The sequence below is a fragment of the Marmota monax genome, unplaced genomic scaffold (genome assembly GCF_021218885.2).
Source record: "Marmota monax isolate L192 unplaced genomic scaffold, Marmota_monax_Labrador192_F-V1.1 WCK01_AAM20220418_F8-fsc00011, whole genome shotgun sequence".
In the NCBI taxonomy this organism is placed as follows: domain Eukaryota; kingdom Metazoa; phylum Chordata; class Mammalia; order Rodentia; family Sciuridae; genus Marmota; species Marmota monax.
Window position 1 is genome coordinate 23,378,071 of NW_026693082.1, and position 22,848 is coordinate 23,400,918.

Below are 22,848 nucleotides of genomic sequence, written 5' to 3' on the forward strand. Positions count from 1 at the left end.
CAAAGTTAATAAAATGTTTGTAGGTCCCTTTCCTGCTGGAGCCCATAGTCCTACATGAATGAACTCCTTGGGAATTACATTAGAAGAGGTTATTGCAATTTTGAAAGAAAAGAGAGTCTTTGCAGGGACGTTAAAGTCAGTTGTCAGTCTTGCAGAGCTAATCAATGCCTAAAAGTGTGCAAATTGTTATTCCAAAATCCAGACTCTGTACATATGTAGAAGCAATGAAACTGTGTCATCCATTAACTGTGGCCCTTAAACCTTATAGTCATGCCCTGAAAGGAAAAAAAGGAGGGACTCACATGAATAGTGTATGAAGTGAAACACTCTTCCACAGTGAGAGAATGCAATACAAGTATGTTCACCTAGTACACTTCATTTAGAAATGACCATCCATTTGCCACTGACTTCTCATCTCAAGGACAGCTTTTCTTTGCTTCAACTCTTCATTGTTCCTCTTTCTGAATATAGAGAATAATCAGCCTTGTACATTCCTGGCTCAGAAATAAGAAAATTAGACTTATAGGAATAGTTCCTTCAAATTGTCTGAATTTCTACAAATTTTTTCTTTTACACACAATTTTTAAAAAGTATTCATTTTTATTATGAAGTAGTATAAGACTACAGAGAAGAACAAAGCCAATGTGTCTACCCCCATATCTTAAAATGTTGGCACTACTGTATTTCCAGCATATCCCTGTTTTTTACATATAAAAAGTAAATCACTATTCTTTCCACTCCTGTCTCCCCAAAGGTAATATCACCACAATAAGATTGTTGTATATTATTCCTGTTTTAGTCAGTGTTTGTTTCCTGCTGTGATCAAATGATTTGACAAGAACAATTAGAGAAATAAAAGTCTATTGGGGGGCTTACGATTTCAGAGGTCTCAGTCCATAGATAGCTGACTCCATTGCTCTGGGCCTGAAATGAGGCAGACCATCATGGCAGAAGGGTATGGTAGAGGAAAGCAGCTCAGGACGTGGAACTAGGAAGTAGAGAGAGAGAGAGTTTCCTCTCACCAAGGACAAAATAGAAACCCCAAAGGCATGCTCTCAGTGACCCACCTCCTTCAGCCACACCCTTCCTACATAGAGTTCTCATCTACTTAATCTCTATTAGGCAATTAATGCACTGATTAGATTAAAAATTCTCATAACCCCCTCATTTCACTCTGAACTGTTTATCACACATGAGCTTTTGTGAGGCACCTCTTATTAAGTCATGACAATTCAATATTATATGTGTATGTATATATGTGTGTATATATATATACATATATAATTGATGAATCGATGTGTCTGTGTCTATACATATACACACACATGCACTGTTTAATTAGCTATATCATCTCTGTGTCCAAAAGTCCTGACAGGAGCATCTTAGAGGAGGAAAAGTTTATTTTGACTTATGGTTTCAGTAGTTCAGTCCATGAGTCAACCAACTCACAGCACTGGGTCCCAGGGGAGACAGGACATCATGATGGAAGGGCACAGTAGAGGCAAGCAGCTCAGAAGATGGCCATGATGAAGCAGAGAGAGAGAGCTCTGCTCACAGGGATAAAACACAAACCCCAAAGGCACACCCCTAGTGACCTGTCTCCCTAGTCACGCCCTACCTGCCTATTGTTACTTTTCAGTAATCATACCAGTGGATTAATCCACTGATTAGATTATACCTCTCATAATCTAATCATTTCACGATTTCACACATAAGCTTTTGGGGTACACCTAATCTCTAAGCCATAATATAATATTTTTTAAGTTACATAAATGGCAGCACACTGAATCTGTTCATACCCTCTGTGACTTGTTTTTTTTTTTAAATAACACTATTGTTTTTAGAATTATTTCTGTTAATATATGAATATCCATTTCTTTCAAAACAGTTAATTGTTCAATAGTTTTTCACAAATGAATTCCTCTATGGCCATCCTCTAAAAACAGAGTATTTACCAGTCTTTTCCTTGTTCTGGATAATTACCTGTCTGCACCGCATCTCATTTTTGCAGTAGATGTATGATTTTACTATATGGCACTTCTGTTTTCTAGCTACATAGAATAGGCACCTGGGAAATACCCTTCTATATATTCTGCCACAAAACCTTTTATTTCCTTCTGATCCACAAAAGTTTCTGCTTTGTTTCTTTGTTACTGTTAGATGTATCTTTTCTTTTCTATTGACTTTTTTATGAGTAGTTTCTAATGTGGCTTTACCAGTTCCATCTCAATCAAGTATAATTGTGTGTGTCTGAAAAGTGAACAGTGACAAAGAAAACAGAGCAAAGACAAATGAGAGAGAGTAAAAGAAGAAAAGGGGGTTATTTCCAGCCTTGTGCTTCTGACACTCAGCTGGTGGACGGGAGTGACACTTTTTTAAGTATATTTGTGGATTCTTCTACACCTCTTGTCTCAGAGGTCAGCTTGTTTTTAGAGGCAGTTTCTCTTCCCTTAGATCAAGAGAAAATTTCCTTTCATCTCTTTGTTTCATAATGATATTAGAAAATGTACATCATTCTTAAAAAATTTGGTACCTTGTTAAAGATTTCAGATATATCTTCTATAAAAAAATTTTAGTGTCTTGTACTGTCACAAAACGGGAGCTCTCAAAAATTCTCAAATATATATATATTTATTATTATTATTTAATTTTTATTTATTATTTTTTATTATTTATATATATATATATATATATATATATATATATATATATATATATATATATATATATATAGCTTTTGATAGATTTTTACAGTTGTTTTATGGAGCATTTTGCCTAGCATGTGACAAATGATAAAATGAGTAGGCAAAATAATAAAAATTAATAGATATTACAGTAATAAATATTTGTAGATGCTACATGGTCATTTGGCTTGGAGGTGTTTTAGAATTCTTATTAATCATGTTTTATCTATTGGAACACAGAACTTGAACACTTAGACTACCTGTGATTGAAAACTGAGATCTAAAAACAATTGGAAGGCTAGAGTTGACTGAGAACATAAATTCCCAAGAGATTGAAATTAAAGCATATTTAGGGTTTACAGCTTATTTAAGATTTTTTAAAGTGTTCTCTACATTAAAATTTTAAAAGCTGTATTTCTTAAATTTTAGACTACTTTCAAAATGTGTTGTTTTGACACTCTAAGAAATTAAAACATTTTTTGCCAGTTATATTTTTTGTATACACTTGTGGGCTGAGCCAGTTGCCACCATTGAGACACACACACACACACACACACACACACACACACACAACTTACAAAATTCAAGTGTAAAAGCAATTATTTCTAGAACGAACCCAGTCTTTCCTGGATCCAATTATAGCTTTTTTTTTTTCAATTATTTACTCTCTTGAAATATTGGAAATTTTTGGACTATAAATGATCTTACCACTGTCCAAATGTTATTTTTTACATAAAAAGATTAATTAATAAGTATTGAGAACTTCCATAGCAACGACCTGGGTTTTTTAAATTCAAGTTTGTAGGGCTTCCCCCCCTCAATCCTTATTTTTGTTACATTTGATGGAATTCTTCTAAGCTTTGTGCCAAGTTTAGTTTGCAGTAGACTTTTGTAACTGAGTATAAGTCCTCAGAAAATAGGGTTTCTGTCAGAAATTCTGACACACATTCCCTGTCGCTGCTCTGCTGGCTGTCACCATGCTGCTTTGGCATGTGTGGCTGAGTGGAATCAGCAGGGGAATGCTTTTTGGTCTTAGCTCTCCATATGTTTTTAAGTAGAATTTGTTCTAGGCTAGTACTATATTCCCAGTATGAGATCATTAGTGCTGTTTTCTTAACAGTAAATTTATGATACTTATCAGTATCCATCATAATGATAGATTTATTGATGGCCCTGGGTTCTTATTTGATATGTTTACTAATACACGATAAATGTAGTAGCTTATTCTAATAAATTCTAAGCTCTGTTTCTGGTTCATTTTACTTTAGAAAACCAAATGCTTGTGCTGGTCCATCTTTCTTCCTCTCAGTTGTTACATTGGACTCTGGTCAAACTACCACCAGACTCTGCCTTCCTCTCCTTTCCTAGGGGAGCCCATTCTGTCCTCTTGGTTCTGAAATACGGCTGCTGGGTTTTGATGCCAGCCACGGTCAAGCCACAGAGAAATGAGAGATGTCTAGTATTAGGCCTGCTGTTATTTTTTTACATATTTTTCCTTTTTGTATTTCAGGGACCACATAAATTTTTAAAGTAATAATTAAACTACTGAAATAGCTTAGAAAGTCATATTGTTGAATTATAAATTTTTCAAATAAAATTTGAGAAAATAACCCATTAAAATTTGAAATGGAATGGAGAATAGCAGAAAAGTGTGGGTCTTAATTCAGGGAAGAATACCAGCAACTTCATTTAGAATAAATTGAAGCATGAATTTGGATTCTTTTATACAGAAAGAGCTATGCCAAATTTAAAGATAATGCATTAGGCTCAAAATTGTTGAGAAGGCAAAATTAAATGATCAGGTCTAGGCAGAAAACAAAACTGGTAAGTATTAGGAACTTAGGAAAATCTTCAATTTCAAGTGTGCTCTTAATACTTGAGACAGAGACATAAATAATTAATGACAAAGTCTCAAGGATGCTTGTGTAAGAGCCAGAATTACTAAAGGGAAGCCTCCCTAGTTTGGATGAATGAGGGTGAGCATACTTGTTGGAATTAGATGATGTTTCATTTCTCGGGCAGTTGTACTGCCTGAACTACATACAGTAATGTAGGCTCAGGGCTGATGGAAACTACCATGATAACAACAAACACCCTCCCTGTCCTGCTTCATGATCCCTAATTGCCCCCTTAGAGTTTTACTCTAAGGAGATCCACATTAGGAAGAACTACAAAAGTTTGTCCTTTTACAAGTCTAAGCAAATTGTATTCATTTAGAAAACAGTGAATTCACCTGAAGATAAACTTAATTTGAGCATAGGTCTCCTATAATACTACCTTGACAAATCCATTACTATTTAAATTCAAAAGATGTTTTAAGAGTACAGGTATATTGGCATTGTAACACTGGAAGATGACTTCTAAGTGACTATTTTCATTTACATGCAACATTTTATTTCTTCTTAACAGCAAGGTTTCACTCAAGGGGAAGAATAATAAGACATTAATGTGCAGGGCATCTGGTTCACCTGCTTGTGTTTCCACTCAGAGGTGACAGAGTGCAGACACACCAGCACCCCTAGTCTGGGGGAGATAAGGGGAGGGAATAATTGCCAGCCAGCTTTCTCTTCCCTAGTATCCCAGGACTTGGCATGCAGCCAGCATTTCTTTAATTTTATCTTTAGCTTCTATTGTGAGCACAAAGTTAGTTTGTGTGGCTGGAGGTAAGAGAGGAAGTTCCTTTTTGTAAGTCATAGGGAATACATATTTTCACAAAACAACATTTTTTCTAGATCTCCCCAAATATGACACTTAAATACATAATAAGTGAAAATTTGCCAAATAAACATTCTGAGACTATTTCCATTCATTTGAAAATTTTCACATGCAATACCACTGTTTACTGAACAATGTCGTCACTGTTAGAAATGACACCCTAAATTTCAGCAGAGAGTGGTATTACCCACCCCCATCCAAACTGAAGGATGAGCTTAGGGAACAGAATGTGCTTTTTAATTTGGAAGAATTTTATTTATTGTTTAAAAATTCTGGGTAAAATCCATTAATCATAGTTTCTTATAATTCACATGTGTGTGTGCATGTAGGTATGTGTGTGTGAGAGAGAAAGACAACTCAAAGGACAGCAGTCATAGGACGAAGCAATTAATTTTCAGGATTCTCGATTCTTGAGCGTAATTTTTTCATCAGAAACAACCTGAAAGTAATAGATTTCATGTTAACAAGTTCTACATACATTAAAAAATATCTGTTTATAAAAACGGTATCACTTACATATTCCATATATAATTAACAAAATCTTATTTTCACTTATACTCATTAGCAAAGTGAGACAATCCATCCACATAAGAAATTCTGCTCTTTTTTCCCTGAGAATTTCTATCATTTGTGAAAATATTCTGTTGCTTAATCTACTGACTGAAAATGCTAAAATTATATTTTTGAAATAAATATTGCAGTAGGAGGTGGCAGGATGTAAATAGTATTAACCTTTCATTATACTGTACTTGGAACATTTTTTCCCCTAAAATTTCCTTAATGTCACTTTGCTGAGGTCCTGGGAGACATGTAGAGAACTTGGCTCATAGTAGGCTATGATTTAAATGATTGTTGAACAAATAAGTAAAAGATAAATTAAAGGTGGTCTACAAAGGTGAATGTCCCAAAATCCCCTAACCTCAATGGGCAAAGTACCAGATGGGAAGGGTGTTAGAGACATAATGCTCCACATTCTCCTTTCATGTGTTGTCTCCAAGGCCCCACTCTATTTATTGCTGCGGCATCTGGCAGGCTTTCTTTTCTGGGCCCTGCATGCTTCATGCCGTGTGTTAGCATTTTTCTGGAATGAAAGTCAAGGAAATACCGTTTCTAAAAATATGCTTTATGAGTTTTTAAAAATGTAATATTTCCTTTCTACTAGTTCATTCACTTAGAGATCTTAATAGATGACATTCAAATGCAGAAAAAAAATTGATTTTATAATAGGACTATTTTATTTTAACAAAATATGTAAACATTGCTTTGTTTTTGTGGGTTTACAGCCACAGGCACTCACTCTGTTTACTAAAAATAGTAGCTAAAACATCTACTTAATTCTTATTTATACCAGGAACTTCTCTTTACACATACGAACAAGTATAATCCTTTAATGATTCTGGAGAATAGACATTATTTATTATTTTATTTTATAAATGAGGAAATTTAGTCTCTTTAAAAACATGGCTAGGAATTTATGAAGCTGCCACAGCTTTCACCTTTTTTTCTTTAAATTTTTTTCCCTTTTAAAAAAAATAATAAAATGCTCAGATTTTAAGGACTTTTTTCTTTTCCATACTATATGAAGAAAATGTTTAACCATGCAGAACAATTGAATCACAAATCTACAGTGAACACTTTTATTTACCATGATGCATATTTCTTTTTTTTACTTAATGATACATCTTTCTGTCCATCCATGAATTCATCTTATTTGTGGACACATTTTAAAGTAAGTTGTAAATATTATTACATTTCCTCCTAAATTCTTTGGCATGTGTATCATATTAGCATTCAATATTTTATGTATGATTCTTTTTTTTCTTTTGAGGTAAAATTTACATGATACAATATACAGTTCTTACATGTGAATTATCTGGAGTCTGAAAAATGTGTACACCTGTGCCATCCATATCTATAGCACTCTGGAAAGTTGCCTCATGAACTTTTATGGAAGGGTCCCAGGAAATCCCTACCCCCCACCCCCAGAGTAAATCGGTTCTTGCTCTAGAACTTCATATAAATGGAATCACATGTTACAAGATCTTTTGTGTCAGTCTTTCCCAAAGCAAAATGGTTTTTATGGGCTAATTGCTTCTTAAGTTATTTTTAGCTCTTTTCTATTTGTTGCTGAGTAATTTTCCATTTTATTACAGTTTGTTTATTATCCATTCTTCTAATGATAGACATGAATTGTCTCCAGGCTTTGACTAGCAAAAATGAACTGTGAACATTGTTGCATAAGTCTTTTTGTGAACATAGGCTTTTGTTTGTTAGGTCAACATCTAAAAGTAGAATTGTGATCCTAGATAGGTATATAAGTTTCAGAAGCAATTGTCAAAAATTTTCCAGTGTAATTGTTCACATTCCCACCAACAATTTATGATAGTTTTATTTGCTCCACGTTCTCAACAGCATTTGGTATGGTCTGTCCTTTTCTTTTTAACCATTCTGGTGGATTTGTAGTGATGTTTTATCATGATTTAAAATTCATTTCCCTTGAACAAGGTGTTGGAATTATTTTCATGTTCTTATTGTCATTCATATGTCTTCCTTCATAAAATGCCTATTAAAATCATTTTTTCATTTATATATTTGGTTATTCATATTTTATTGCTTAAGTATAGGAGTTCTTTACATATATCACCAGTGTTTTATCAGATATGTTTTTCAAGCATATGTGGTTGGTCTATTATTCTCTGATAAGCATAAGTTTTAAATTTTGAGATCTAATTTATCAGGTTTTTTTTTTCATGATTTTGTCCTCTGTGTTGTCCAAAAATAAAGTAACTACTGCTAAGTAAAAAATAAAAAAAGGAAAGAAAGAAAGAGAAAAGTTCTCTTGCTTAAGCTTTATAGTTTTAGCTTTTATGTTTAGATTTATGATCCATATTGAATTAATTTTTATTTATCATGTGAGGTCAGAGTAGGGTTAATTATTTTTTTGTATGGGCTTTTAATTTTTCCAGCACTATTTGTTGAAGAGACTTTCCTTTCCCTGAAATGTCTCATAGCTATTCTCAAAAATGAAAGGACTACATAAATGTGCATCTATTTCTGGGCTCTACTCTGCTCCATTGATTCTCCAGCTCTTCATGTCAGTATTATGCTGTAAGATTACTGTAGCTTTATAGTAAGTCTTCAAGTCAGATGGTTTAAGCTCTCCATCTTAGTTGTTCTTTACAAAATTAGTTTAGATATTCTAGTTCCCATGAAACTTATTTACATTTTATAATTAGCTTCTCCATTTCTAAAAAAATCAGCTGGGTGTGATTATAACTGGGAATATATTGATAGTCGGGCTCAGTTTAGGGAGGATCTGTATCTTAATATTGAGCTCCAATCCATATGCATAAACTCTCTCTCTACTGCTATGAGACTTCTTTAATATATCTCAGTAATATTTTGAAGCTTATAGTATAAAAATCTTACATATCTATTATTGGATTTTGTTTTTTTAAAAATATTGTACATAAAATTTAAAATTTCCAGTGGTTCTAATTTTTATTACATTCCTTAGCTCTTTTGGTGAGAAGGTCTGAGAGCAGTGATAACTCAATAGGATCAAGAACACTCAGCACCCAGATCTTGATTTCTTAAATCATCCTCGATAATAAGAACTAGAGATCTTTGAAGAAATGGCTGGTTCAATGACTGGGGCAGTCAAAATATAAGACAAACCAGGAGTAACTGATATGTCCTTAAAAAAAAATTAAAGCACTTAAAAAGATTGCAGGCATGTCAAAAGGAGACAGGAATTAACCTTAAAAAGTTATAACAGGGTATTTGATTACAACCCAAAGGAAAAGATATACCTGAGTTCATCCTGATATAAATAAATGATCAAACAAATAAATAAAAGGACTAGAAGGAACAAATCTTCTTTTAGAAGACTTCCAAATAGTAAAGGCAGAATTCCTCTCTACAAAATGAAGCTGACTCTCTTGTAAATGTGGGCTGTATTATTGACTGGCTTCAAAAGAGGAAAAAGAGTAACATTTCACTGGAGAAACCTGTTAAATACCACCTTAACCTGTTGGCCAAGGTTTATGTCGCCAGCAATAATTCATGTTGGTATCAATTGCTCACCCCTCGTGTGGCATGATGAAAAGCATACCCTGCCTCTGTGATATTCTTCCCAATAAACATAGCCAGTCATGAGGAAAGCATCTACAGCCCCAAAGAGAGGAACAGTCTGTAAAATATGTGACAAATACTCCTCAAGACTCAGTGTCATGAGAAGGAAGACTAAGGAACCGTCACAGACCTAAAGAGACACAATGACTCATGCAAGGGGGTATCCTGGATTGGATCCTGGAACAGAGAAAAGATATTAGTGGAAAAACTGGTGGAATCCAAAGAAGATCTGGAGTTTAGTTAAGGGTCACGCACCAGTGTTGTTTTCTTGGTTGTGACAGGCGAGCCATGGTAACCTAAGATGTTCACAAATGGGGCAGTTGGGAGACGGGTGTGTAGGAATTCTCTGTTTTTTTTTTTTTTTTAATCTTTGTAACTTTTCTGTGTACCTAAAATCTTCCCAAAGTAAAAAGTAATCAAAACAGTGGTAATAAGAGGATGGCCCAATAGACACAACAGATTTTAGCAAAACTAATGTGGTTGAAGTAGGGGCTTAGGGCCTGAGTCCCCACTGCCCCACCTCCCCTTGCCCTTAGCCCTCCTCTTCCCAGAACCTCAGGTTTCTCCAGCATGTGTTAGGAAAAATACTGCCCTCAGGATTAAACACAGATTCCTTGACGTGCCTTGCAGGGCCTTCCCGTTCTCAGCCTGGCCCAGCTTTCGTCTTCCCTGTCTGTTGGTCTGTTGCTCCTGTACTTATTGCCTTCATATATTCTAAAGGCAATCTCTTTGCTTCAAGCAGACCATGACCTTCTTGTTTATTTTGCATGTCCCATCCTTTCAGCTTGGAATGTTATTCTCAAACACATTCACCCTCAAAAATCTCTTCAGAAATCATCTTAGAGTTCAACTCAAGTGTCTTCTCTTGAAAGGCTATGGAGCGGGGGAGGGGGGAGTGACACATCTTTAAGTCTTGAAATCTCCACAGTAGTGCAGCAGCATCCCAAGTTGCCTGCATGGGGATCAGGGCTCAACCGCTCCTTAGGGAGATACCAAGTTTCAAGCACTGTGCCTGGCTTGATACCCAGTAAGTGTCAAATAAATGGACGAATGGATGCATGAATGAGTGAAGAATGGTAGCAAGTTTATTAAAATGAAGTTATTTTCTTTTCAGTAACCTTTACATTTATTTGAATCCGGCTGTCACAAAGCAACAAATTCAGTAACTAATAAGGAAACTGATCTCAGTTGGCTAGATTTAAAAGAAAAGCATTGACTTTTCAAAAGTCAGTAGAAGTCTGAATTCAGCCAGTATGCATATATGAGATATGGAACCCGATTAAGTTTTTTTTTTTTCCTTTAAGTAACAAAAATTTAACATGGCGTGTAAGAAAGAAGGTACTGTGAGGTTGCCTTTTTTTTTCAGTCTGCTGGTATTTGAGGGAGTTGTCAGTAAAGCTAGTTGCATACATTTATCTTCATTAACCATTCCAAGGTGATGCTTTCTGATTCAGGTGGCCCAGCCATTCTCAGGCATTTTAATTTGCCAATTATTGTACCCACAGCTAGGAACAGATAGTGATTAGTTTCACATTTTGCTCACTGGGCAGCTTAATGTTCTTGTCACCTTACGTTGCGTCTTAAATGTGCAAAGCACAAAGAATGTCAAACATGTTTCTCAGACTTTCAGGGGCTGGGGGTCATGCCTACTGTTGTGAATTACTTCTGGATATAGAAATGAAAGGGCCTGGTTGATTAATAATACCATAAGATAATATTGCAAAAGTGCATCAGGCGGCTAACATGAACATGTAGGGTGTGGTGTGTAAAATCTGAGGCATATCTTTTAACTTTTCTTTTACAAAAGAATTTTTCGGAGCCAATGGAATATGTGCTAGCTTTCTGGTTTAGACTACTGCCATTTAAGGAAAGAAAGAGCCAGTGTTATGATTTTGTTTATAAAATAGCTATCAGCCTTAAGATTTTCCTTCTTTGAATATTCCAAGGCAACATAGGTCAACCAAAAAAGAAAAAGAGTTGCACCAATTTTTTAACTTAATGAATATTCACTCTTTTATTTGTGGATAACCTCACTCCAGATATCACTTGCTAAGGCCTTCTTTTTAAAATTGCCATAGAAAAAGTTCCCTTTGGAAAAATCCAGCAGCACACATGGCAGTTTTGTCTGCTGTTCTTTTGTTTAATTGCCTGGGAGTGAAGTTGACTCATTTATAGGGACTTAAACTAGTGCCACTATTAGCAGAAAAGATTATTTATCATTTTTAAGAAGGCATGGGAAAATGTCAGGCACACAGCATCTCAAACAAACTTTATTTGCTAGCTTCTTAAAGAATTTGTTTACCTAAAATGTTGTTCACACCACCAATAAAAAGAAAATGTATTTAATAACTACACAGAATTAATATGCTATAGTGAGCATGGCTGCCTAATTTAATTTATCTCTGATTAAGCCAATTATGTTTGAGATCACTTTACAGAAGAGATTTTTTTGCCAGCTGTAAGCTTATTTGAATTGTAATATAAGTTAATAATGTGTGAAATAACCAGTGGTGCGTACTTCTAAATGTTAATTTTGTCAACCAACTTCCTGAGTAGACACATACCCAGATTATTTATTGGCATTAGTTAATATCTTGCACAGAGACCATATATTGGAAGTAAATATGAAAAATATGCCTATTTTAGGAGGCAAAGACAAATGGAGCAGAGGTACTTTAATTCTAAAATCTAAAGGAAAGGCCATTACATTATAAAAGTAATTTAAAAATCAGTGATTGATTAATCATATAACGTGACATTTAAGATAGCACGAATCTCTTGCATGATTTCTGTTCTAAATCTGTTCTTTAAACATTAAATCCTCTTGGCTCAGATAAAGTGGAAGCCTCAGGGATTTGGCAGGGTTCTGTATAGCATCTGCCTCTGGGTCTGGGTGATCAAGTCCCCTCCTTGAGACCAGCATGAAAGGGATGGGGCTATGTTGTTGTTATTGTTGAGTGACTTAATATCTGTGTTAAAGAACAAATTTGTCATTTTGCTTATGCTGAACTATGTATCATTGGCCTGCCTAATTCTTCTTTGCAATATTTTAAGTGGTTATCACCGAAAAGGTGATTGGGCTAAATATTTTCCTTCTTCAGCAGTTGGCTTCATATACAGTTTTATATATGGTCTGCTTTCCTCAGATATGAACTTTATTACTTAGATATGCAATATTTAAATTTGGTAGTCTAGTTGCTTCTTACCTGCCCCCAATGCTTTTCTTCCTATTTGGAATGCCCTGTCTGGCCCTCTAATTAGAATACTACCCAGTCCTCCTGGCCCTCTTGAAATCCTACCTACTCAGTACATTCACCTCAGTCATTTAGACCCATTTCATATATTTTAAGATAGTTCCTTGAAGTTAGAGATGTTGAATATTAAATCTTTTGGTGCCATTGTGCCTAAACATTTTTTTTCTCTTTCTTTTTTTCTTTTCTTTTCTTTTTTTTTTTTTTTTTTTACTACCCATGGTGCTAGGAATTGAATCCAGAGCCTCATACATGCTAAGCAAGTACTGTACCACTGAGCTGAATCTTCAGCCTTATGGTTTCTTATTTAAAAAATGATATCAATAGATGTGATGATTGGTGCTCAGGATGCAAACACAACAGGGGAGAAAATTACATAGCACAAACTCTATGTGAATAAATATAACTTAATAAAGTCAGTTTGTGGATTCCAATTTCTTTTATATGTGAAGTACAAACTTGCATGCAGTATTTAAAAAGCAAGAAGTTTTAAGTAGATTTATCTTTGTCATGAATAGCTCTTAACTAGACCTATCTTTTGAATATCAGTGTGTGTAAAACATTGTTTCAGAGGCTTACATGAGATTCAGCTAGGGTACTTCAAACATTTATGCCATTGACAGGGACTTACCTTCAGATCTACTGAATCAGGGAGTAATATAATTTTTAAAAAGCTAACCAGATGATTCTACTAAGCAGCCAGAACTGAAATCCACTGGTATAAAGGAAACTTAAAGGTCATTAAATACATCATCCATCTGGTGTTTGATTGCTTTCTACAGCTGTTTAGCAATGAAAGAAGAGTACTTCTAATAAGAGGAGTGACATTTCAACTCAGTGATGGTATATCCATGCCACATCTAGTCTTCTCGCAGGCTGTCACCCAAGGTGACCCACCAACTTGGTCTATCCCCATTTTAACATGAAAGTGCCATGTAGTTGGGCATCCCTCAGTGCTGGGCAAAGTAGGACCACTGGTCCCTCTATTGCCACACACAGTTTTTTGGATGAGACAAAATTGACTTTTGACAAATTTCCATTTGAGAAAAAAGGAAAGTGTGTTTTTTGGGTAGACTTTTTAAATGAAAAGATGCACATAATTAGAAGACTTTAAAAACTTAGTAGAGTGGAGGGGAAAGAGACACATCTAGAAAAGGATAACACTGCACCAGGTTCTTATGGAGTTCCTGAGTTAAAGAAAAGGAGGGGGCTTTATGGCATGTAATTAATTAAAGAACATCAAAATATTTATTCATTTTTTAATGTTAGTAGGCATTACGAGAAAATTCCAAATTTGTATATGTAATCAACTAAACTACAAGATCTTTGAGGATACTTTTGTTTACAAGTGAGAAAACAAAGACTTATTGGAGGTTATATGGAAAGTTACTGATAGCTGACATCTGATTCCTAGATCTTTTTATGGTAGAATTTTTGTATCTTTTTTTTCTGCTGCACATTCTTTTATTCCTAGTAACATTTAGCAAAGTTTCTTCATTTCAGATAAATGCCAGTAGATTGATATAAAAAGTTGAAAGTATTTCACTAACAGAAGTAGTTCTTACAGTTTAATGTATAATGCTAGCATTAAACAGTATTCCATCATGAATGCCCATGATACCATTGCAACCAAAGGATTACGTTATCCCACAGTTGTTTTCTGTTTTGGTCACATTGATCACTGAGCAGTCAGTCTGATCACTACATGGTTGATTCATTTCTTTCATTGATTGCCAAAATTGCCAGATGTGTCCCAGCAATCTGACTGTGTTCATGACCAAATCAAATCAACTATGCAACCATTCAGCCAATGGTTTGGTGTTCAGCTGTCCTAGATATTGATGGTGCTACAGAGATGAGATATTAAGCTCTATAGGAAATATCTAGCTTCATTTAAATCATGATAGATTTTTCTCCCACTCTAAAATTTATATGCTGCTATGGGAGAAAGCATCAATAAATAAGAATTTTAAAATATTATGTTTTCCCTTTCTTTCCTAATGAAAACATTTAGCAAAAGTTGTAAAACTCACAAAAACATGTTAAAATGAAAGTTGCAGATTAACAAATACAGGATTTTTCATAATATGTTATCAAGTATTGCCTAAAAGGGGTGGGGGAGGAGGAGTGTCTTCAGTCAAGTAAGTTTGCATAATTGCATATGTACTGTGGAGCTTCAAGAATGGCAAAATGATCTAATGTCAGAATTCTTTATCATGGATAGTTGGAGAGACAACCAACCTTCTAAATTTGTAGTTAAACAAAATGGATCCAGAAAGGTGAAGAAATTGCTCCAGAGTCAAATATTTTCCTTAATTCTCTGTCAAGGTGCCAAGGTCTTCTTTCTCTCCACTTTCATATTGCTCTTCCTAATTGCCTATAAGTGCTTTCTGTGCCACTCTTCAGTGGCTGACTGCAAGTAGCTTCCAGGAGACCAGCTTACCAGGTATGAAAATGATAAACTTATGGAAGGAGATCAACATCATGAGGTACTTGGAGAGAAGCCAACTGATTCATCCTACAGGAACTAGAGGATTAGAGAGGTGAGCAGAATGAGACTGGAAAAGGCGGGATAGATTGCAGGTAGTTACAGAGCAGCTACTAATGGTAGAACATGATACATGAAGTAGTTAGCCTTGTTCCTCTCTCTACTTCACACTGCCACCCAATTCCCATCCCTTCTAGGGGTTCCAGGGGTAGTCTGGGCTGCATTGATTAGAGATGCTCTGGACGCAGGGATTAGGCTCAAGGGAGGGCTGAAACTCCACAGAGTGAACAGGTGAGACCATCTTGGACTACTCTCCACATTGTTCCCAGGGCACCCACAGCCAGGAATGGCTCTAGGCAGGAGTTAGAAGATTCTTATTTGGAAAAACTAAATGGCCTAAAGAAATTACCTCACTGTTAAATTTATATTTTCTATTCATAGGTATATAAAGGTCTTAAATGTAAGTGAGTAGTGAGGGGTCAAAAATTATTTGAGGATAGTCCTCAATGTAAAATACACAGGCCAAAGCAGGGCAGCAGCAAGAGGGTGAGGTGCCAGCAGGGCTCAGAGAAGAGATAGATAATTCATGAAGTAAAGAATGGCTTTAAAAACCCTATTATATCTTCAGAAAGATGAGAAAAACTATTTTATTCATGAAGAAAAAGAGCATTCTATAGAAAAGAAATAATCAGAAAGAAAATAAGATATTGAAGAGGAGATATGAAGCTCTACTGGAAATATCTAGCTTCATTTAAAACATAATAAAAAAATAAAAAGTTTTCAAATTTATATTTTTAAAAAGTCATTCAGAGATAGAAGATAAAGTCAAGTAAACTTCCTAGAAAGCATATTAACAGGCATAGAAGAAGGTGAGGTGGGATGGAGATAAGAACAATGGTGGATCAACCAGCATTTTACCAAAAGAGTTCCAGAAAGGAAAAAACTATGGAGAGAGGAGTATCAAAAAATAATATGAGAAAAAGTTTCAGTGAGAAGAGCAGGAATTTTCAGATTTAAAGGAACTAGAAAGTGCCCAGAACGATGAATGAGGAAAAACCCTCATTCTGGTTCTTTATTATGAGATTTCAGAACCATAGGATTAAAAAGAAGATCCCAAAACCCTTCAAAGAAAGAAAACAAGTAACATGTAAAAGATTAAGGATACCAGTAGCTTCAGTACTGGAAGCCAGAAGATAGCGAAATACAGTTGGAAAATCTGGGAGAAAATGCCATCTTCTTAGAAATCTGTTACAAACTTAGCTGTCAAACACCTGTGAATATGAAGACATTTTTCAGACATGCAAGGTCTCAACAAATGTATCACCCATGTACCTTTTCTCTAAAAGGAGCCCCAGGCAATAGATAGGCAGCTGGCCTGGAAACCCACCAGAACGAACAGACTAGATGGAAGGCTGTGCAACAAATGGATCAGATAGATTGACTGGTTGGGTTGATCATGTTAAAAAAATAGTGATTTTAATGGGGGTTTTGTAGTTCCTTTGAATCATTCAGAAACAATTAGTAAAACAGGTTAAAAAAAAGAGAATAGGATAAAAGACAATAAAAGGAAAAACAAATTGTTGGATAAGATTAAAAGTGTACACTTACATTACTTGCCTCAATAGTGAATAAGATTACATGGTCAAAATAATGTAAACATAGAATATTGATTTAATCCCCAAATGGTTTTTAAACCAAGAAAAACGGGGGAGGAAAGTTTATTGGGAGGTGATGATGGTATGAGTGCTAGATTCTTCTCATTTTGCATGATAATAACATATGAGGAAATCCCTAAAAATTATAATTGAAGAAATAATATGCACGTGGTATTTAAATCTTGGGTAGCGAATATCAGAACCAAAAGTTAAGAGTAGTTTCCTCCATTGTGGGGTTCAGCCTCTTTGAAGTTAGGGTGGGTTAAAGTACTAGGCCTAACATCTTCCTGCAGCACGTGGGGCAAGACTGTGGATTAACCAAACTGAGAACAATTGGTGGGAGCAAAAGTCTTACTTGTGTAAGATGTTACTCGCCCCAGCATATAAATGTTTTTCATGATTAAACAAAAACAAAACATGAAATGCCTTTCTCTGAGGAGCAGGAAGGGTAGTAGAGAAGAGATTATTGGTTTTGGTTACAGGCCTTATCATACCATTTACCTTTTTAAACTATTAGCAAATGGTACATTGATAAATATTAAGTTGCCTTCAAAAAATTACTAGAATCACAAATGGAAAAATCTTATTTCTAAAGTACACAACTTTTCATACCCCTAAAAAAAGCAAAAAATGAGGAAGAAGGTGATTTTTTTTCCCTTGATATTTTTCAGAACTCTCTTATTTACTCCAGTTATAGTAACGAAGTAGGGGACTCAGGACCCTCTTACTCCAACCATTTCCTGTCATCTACATTCACTCCCCTCTTTCTGTACTGAAGCCATAAAGGAAACTCAGTGTTCCCTTTATGAAGTCTGTATTTTCCCTCTCTGGGCCTTTTCACATATGATTATTGCTCACCTTCCATGCACACACATTCCCAAACACACTCACTCACACATTCATCCAAATTCCCCTGTATTACCTCATCCCTTGGACAGGTTACCTGTTTAGGTTTCATTGATGGCCTCCAAATACTAGAATCCTCCCCTTTCCTTGAGTTCTTATTGTATTGCCTCTGGTACTACTTACCACACACTGGTGTGAATGATGGTGGGTGTTTTTTCATGTGTCCTGTCTTTGTGAAGATCCAAAATGGTGACAAGGGCAGGAACAACAATTCACTGATATTTCTTCCTCTTATAGTGCCTGGAAGAGTGCTGATATATTCCAGGGACTACCTCAGACATTAATTAAATGAATAATCTAATATTCCATTAAATTAAAATCTGTTCAGTCATATGGTCCAGCACTAAACATCTGCATCTGCATAAATAAATATTACTGGAAAGTAAAGATTTTTTTTTATATTTTAAGGAAGCCCCTGTGTTTTCTGTGTGAGAGAGATCAGGCACAGTGCCCAGAGGGTAAACTGTTCCCTGAAATTTCTGCTTATGCTTCCTTCAAGGGGAATATGGAAAGCTTGTCAGCTTGACAGTTAACATTTGTATTTAACTGTGTCAGCGGCACAGGTATGCTGGCACTGAGGAAATGTTGCAAGCAAGATGACACCTAGGCCTGCAGGTGGAGAAGCCCCTACACAGCACCACAGGCCTCATGACAATAGTATCACTGAAGAGGTGAAAGGGAAAGAGAAACTTCTCATGAGGGTAGAGCACTAATACAAAGAAGGGGAGTCCACAGATTCTCAATGCTATGGTAAGGCCACCTAGGTAGAGAGCAGCACAGATAGGACTTGGATCTATACCTTCTTACACCTCATTAGGGCCCTTTCTATTTAATCAGGATTTATATTGCAAAACCCAAATCTCTTTATAACCACTCAAATGACCATCTAACAAATTATGACAGGATTAATCTCCAATATCTATTATGGAAATAACAAAATGCCCAGCACTATTGTGTACATACGAACAGTATAGTACTCTAGAGCCTTTAAAAAGAATAAGGTGGATCTGTAATTACTGATGTATTTCTAAAGGAAAAAGGAGGTGTAGAATAGGAAGTCCTCCTTCATGCCTCCTGTGAAATATCACCTTTTCAAGAGGACTTCCTTAACAGCTGTATTTATAATTGCAAACATCCACTCCTCTCCCTCACTACTTGTCCTCATCAGATACATACATAATTGCCTTACTGGAATGTAAGATACATAATGGACTGTGTTTTGTTTACTGCTCCCCTCCCCCACCCTCAGCTCCTTGGAATTCCTGAATGAATTAATTTGCATGAAAAATATTCTTATTTGCACAGAATGGTCCTAGAAGGTTTACTGAGCAGAACTCAGACTAGGACTGTTTAGGAGGAAGTCTAACTTTTTATTGTATATATTTTACTGCATACTTATATCACTTTTAAAATATAAAACATGCATTTAATAGGGAATCCCATTGCAAGTGTTTTGGGAATGTCTGTGGTAAACTTATCAGTTATTTAATCCCCACTATCTATTTTTGATCCTGAGATAATGAATACTGTTCTGAATTTCTCTTCTTTCCCAGGTTATAAATGGGCCACTATTTATGTCTCTGAACTTATTATTATTTTATGAATTTTTTACCAATAGATGGTTTTTATTTTCCATCAAAGTAGTGCCATCTGCACTTAAATTGCAATGGGGAAAATGGGTTTTTAGGCCAGATACATTTGTATCTTCTAACTTATAGCTAAGTGACCTTGGCAGGTCACTTAACTGCCTTGAATCTCCAATCCCATATCTATGAAATTGGGGTAAATTTTCTTATGAAAAAAAGTTGTTATCTGGTGAAAACAAGCTCAAGTATGTATCCTCAGTGCCTCTCAGCAGAGCTTAATAAATGTTAGCTCCTTTTGTGGTACAAGTTGGCCCAGAGAGAAGACTTCTGGCAACAGTTTTATCACTGACTATTCAAGAGTGTAGTCCCAACATCTCCTAGAAGTTTATTAGAAACGCCGTCTCAGCCTCCACCCAATCTGATGATTCAGAATCTATACCTAGCACATACCCAGGTGTTTTCTCTGAACTGTAAGTTTGAGAAACTCTTTACCTGTGAAATTATATTTAAATTTTTTTCTCTATTCTATGATGTTTTAACATGTGGAGGGCTTGCAGACTTGGGCTTGAGGAGGGACTGTCCCTTCCAGGCCTAGCTATTTGCTGGGGATGGCAAACATCTTGCCTTTGAGCTGGCCATAGGTATTCAAACCAGCCAATCCTGGTGGTATCCCACATGCCTCTTTGTGTTAGCCCCCTGTGGTCTGGAGCACTATCTTCTTGACCTAGGTCACCAAAGCCAGGTACTGGATAACTAGGAACCACTCTCAGGACCTGCTGAAATTATTCCAACTAGCCAATCCTAAGCCTGGTTACCTGCGTCACCCATTCTTTCCCAGGGAAACCACAGTGAAGGCATTTGTCCACATTTTCCCCCTACTCTGTCTGCCTCCTGACCAACCCTGGTACCTCCCCATGTGGACCCAAATGACATGATGTGCCCCCCCAACTCTTGGGAACCATGGGTAACAACCCCAGAAGCCCCAGGCATATTTTTAAAAAGGCTGCCCTTCTACACTTCTTACTTGCATTTTCCTTGCCGTCCTCCTCTGCCCCCACTTCATCTTGTGAATTGTAGGTTCATTTGGAACAGTGTGAAGGAGCCCAGCAGAGCCAGATGTTCTGGTAAAGCAAAACTAACAGGCTGAAACACTAGGAGAATGCTAAGCTACCCCATCAGCCTAAACTTAGTTTTAAATGAAGATGATCAAGGATAACCACGTTTTAGGCTGTAAATCTGCTTAATGTACTATGACTATGTTGAATGCCAATAATACTCCTTAAGCACACACTTTGAACACTTCAGAAACTGCTATTACAAATGATTAAGACCTCCAAGATAACGGAACTGTTTGAATTGAAGCACATGAACTTATTTACAGTATTCTTAGATGTCAGAAAAACAAATGAAAACCTGCCATCCACATCCATTCATTTTTCCCTCTGGCTTCTTAACATGGTATGTATGTTTTAGATAGAAACAACTCCTGCCAGGAAGCAGGTATTACCTGCAGCTTGGTATCACCAAGCAGCTTTCCTTCCCCCATTTGCATTTACCATTCTGTTTTGGAGAGAATCTGAATATGTGGAAGAAATCGAACAAGGCTGAGGTTAATACAGGCAAATATTAAAAGAACATAAAATAGACTTTCTCCTTATGATTGATTCAACAACAACAACAGAAATATAAGGAGTATCTATTTCAGAAACACTCCATGTTTGTTAGGTAGGATGGTTTTCTCCTTATATATGTATATAAAAAGTTCTTTTATGGTAATTGTACTAAGAAATTAAAATTTGTTTAGCAGTTTTGAATTAGAAATATTAAAAAGGAAATTTTCCATTCTCTTATTACCATCAGGTTAGTGCCCATAAAAAAATAAGTCCATGTATTATGACAATGAAAGGAAACTTTGGCTGCCGATATCAGGATTTTGTTCCTCATACCTACTCCTATCATATTCAGCATTATTTCCCAACCAGTGTCTAAAATTTGAGTTGTTGTAGTCTACATGAATGACAACATCACCTGAAACTACAAGCTTGTTTCTAGTAGGTGTCTGACTGCTCCTTGACCCTTTTCCAAGAAACCTAATTTGCCCAAGGGAGTCTGGCACTGGAAAAGGGTGTTTGCATCTGCTTAGGGAAATGTGCCTGAAATAGTGACTTATTTGGAACTGAGAACAGAATGGAATGGGATGGAGAGATGAGCCAGTTTGAGCAGGCAGAGAGCAACCTGGGCCTCCTAACTCTTATAAAAGGGGCTCTGCAGCAAAGCAGTTTGTTGAGTCGGGATCTGGTAAGACTTGTCACCATTCAACAAACTGTCTCTGTAAACTCTTTGCAAAATTCCTACTCTAACAAATGCCTTAGGACAAGCCATCTCATCCTAAGTTCCTGTGAGTCTTGTAAGATGGTACGGATTTCTCGATTCAGCCCTGCAGACACCACTGTAGAAATTGTTCTCCAAGGTATGTTGCACATCTTAAACCCAGTTGCATACCTTAGTTGGCTGCAGAATGCTTGCTGGTGGTGATGTGACTCTTGAGTTCAGATGCTTTCTTGATTGCCAGGAGAGTTGACAAGTGCGCTGATGCACTGATTACCCAAAGAGGGGCCTTGACACAGCAGCTTCTTTCTCACTCACTGACCTGAAAATGAACTAGCAGTCAGAAGTGGGGAGTTGACATCTCATCTGGAGAAATGAAGAATGAATTGAGGCAAATACAAAAAATAGAATATTGTCACTGCATAGTCCTTTTGTGCTGCTCCATTTCTTGTTTGTTTCTCTTTTTCTCCTCACTTTTTGCCGATGAAATATAGTTCGTAAGTTTATAATCATAGCCTTGAGGCTCATAACTCTAAACTGGCAAAAATGACAATAAGAGGCTCTTAAAATAAAATTTAAAACCCCAAAGTTAGATTAATTTATGTCTTAATCTTTCTCTGCTGTTTAGTAAAAAATAAAAAAAAGAAACCATTGACCATATTTAAATTGGCCAAGTTAAACATATACAGTATCCTGTTTGGGTACAGTAATAATGAGTATACCTTTTTTTTTTAATTTAAATCTATCTTTGAACAATTAGCAACTTATTAAATGACCTTTCCTTCAAAGTCTGCAAGCAATTGCCTGTTCTCACTAATAAGAGAACATGTTTTACAAGGTTCACGTTGATTAATTGACAAATGCTGATAAAATCAAAGCAGTACTAAAATGCGGTGCACCAACTACAGCATAAATTACACTTGTTCAATAGTGTTTCAAGGGGCTATATGTTTACGGTTTACCTTTTGACAAATATTACTGTCTTAATTGAAACACCTATTGTGGAAATTTATCTCTGAGGATGACTGTCAGGAACCACAGCTGGGACTAAGCATTTCTACATCTGTGTATGGATTTCAGCTTAATTAAAAACATTGATTG

At 36.0% G+C, this 22,848-nt stretch overlaps 1 protein-coding gene across 8 annotated transcripts in view; it reads left to right on the top strand.

The window, feature by feature from the left end:
- Positions 1-22,848, top strand: part of Enox1 (ecto-NOX disulfide-thiol exchanger 1) — a 542,803-nt gene that overhangs the window by 276,010 nt on the left and 243,945 nt on the right. Inside the window, exon 1 of one of the 8 annotated variants that reach the window (XM_046454321.2) lies at positions 21,686-21,889. The exons of 6 other annotated variants lie outside the window; for them this stretch is intronic. In XM_046454321.2, the coding sequence (XP_046310277.1) occupies positions 21,832-21,889 (58 nt within the window). In that variant the 5' untranslated portion in view covers positions 21,686-21,831. Of the gene's footprint in view, positions 1-21,685; positions 21,890-22,848 lie in introns of those variants that run through there. One more of the 8 variants, XM_046454320.2, reaches the window with a different exon arrangement.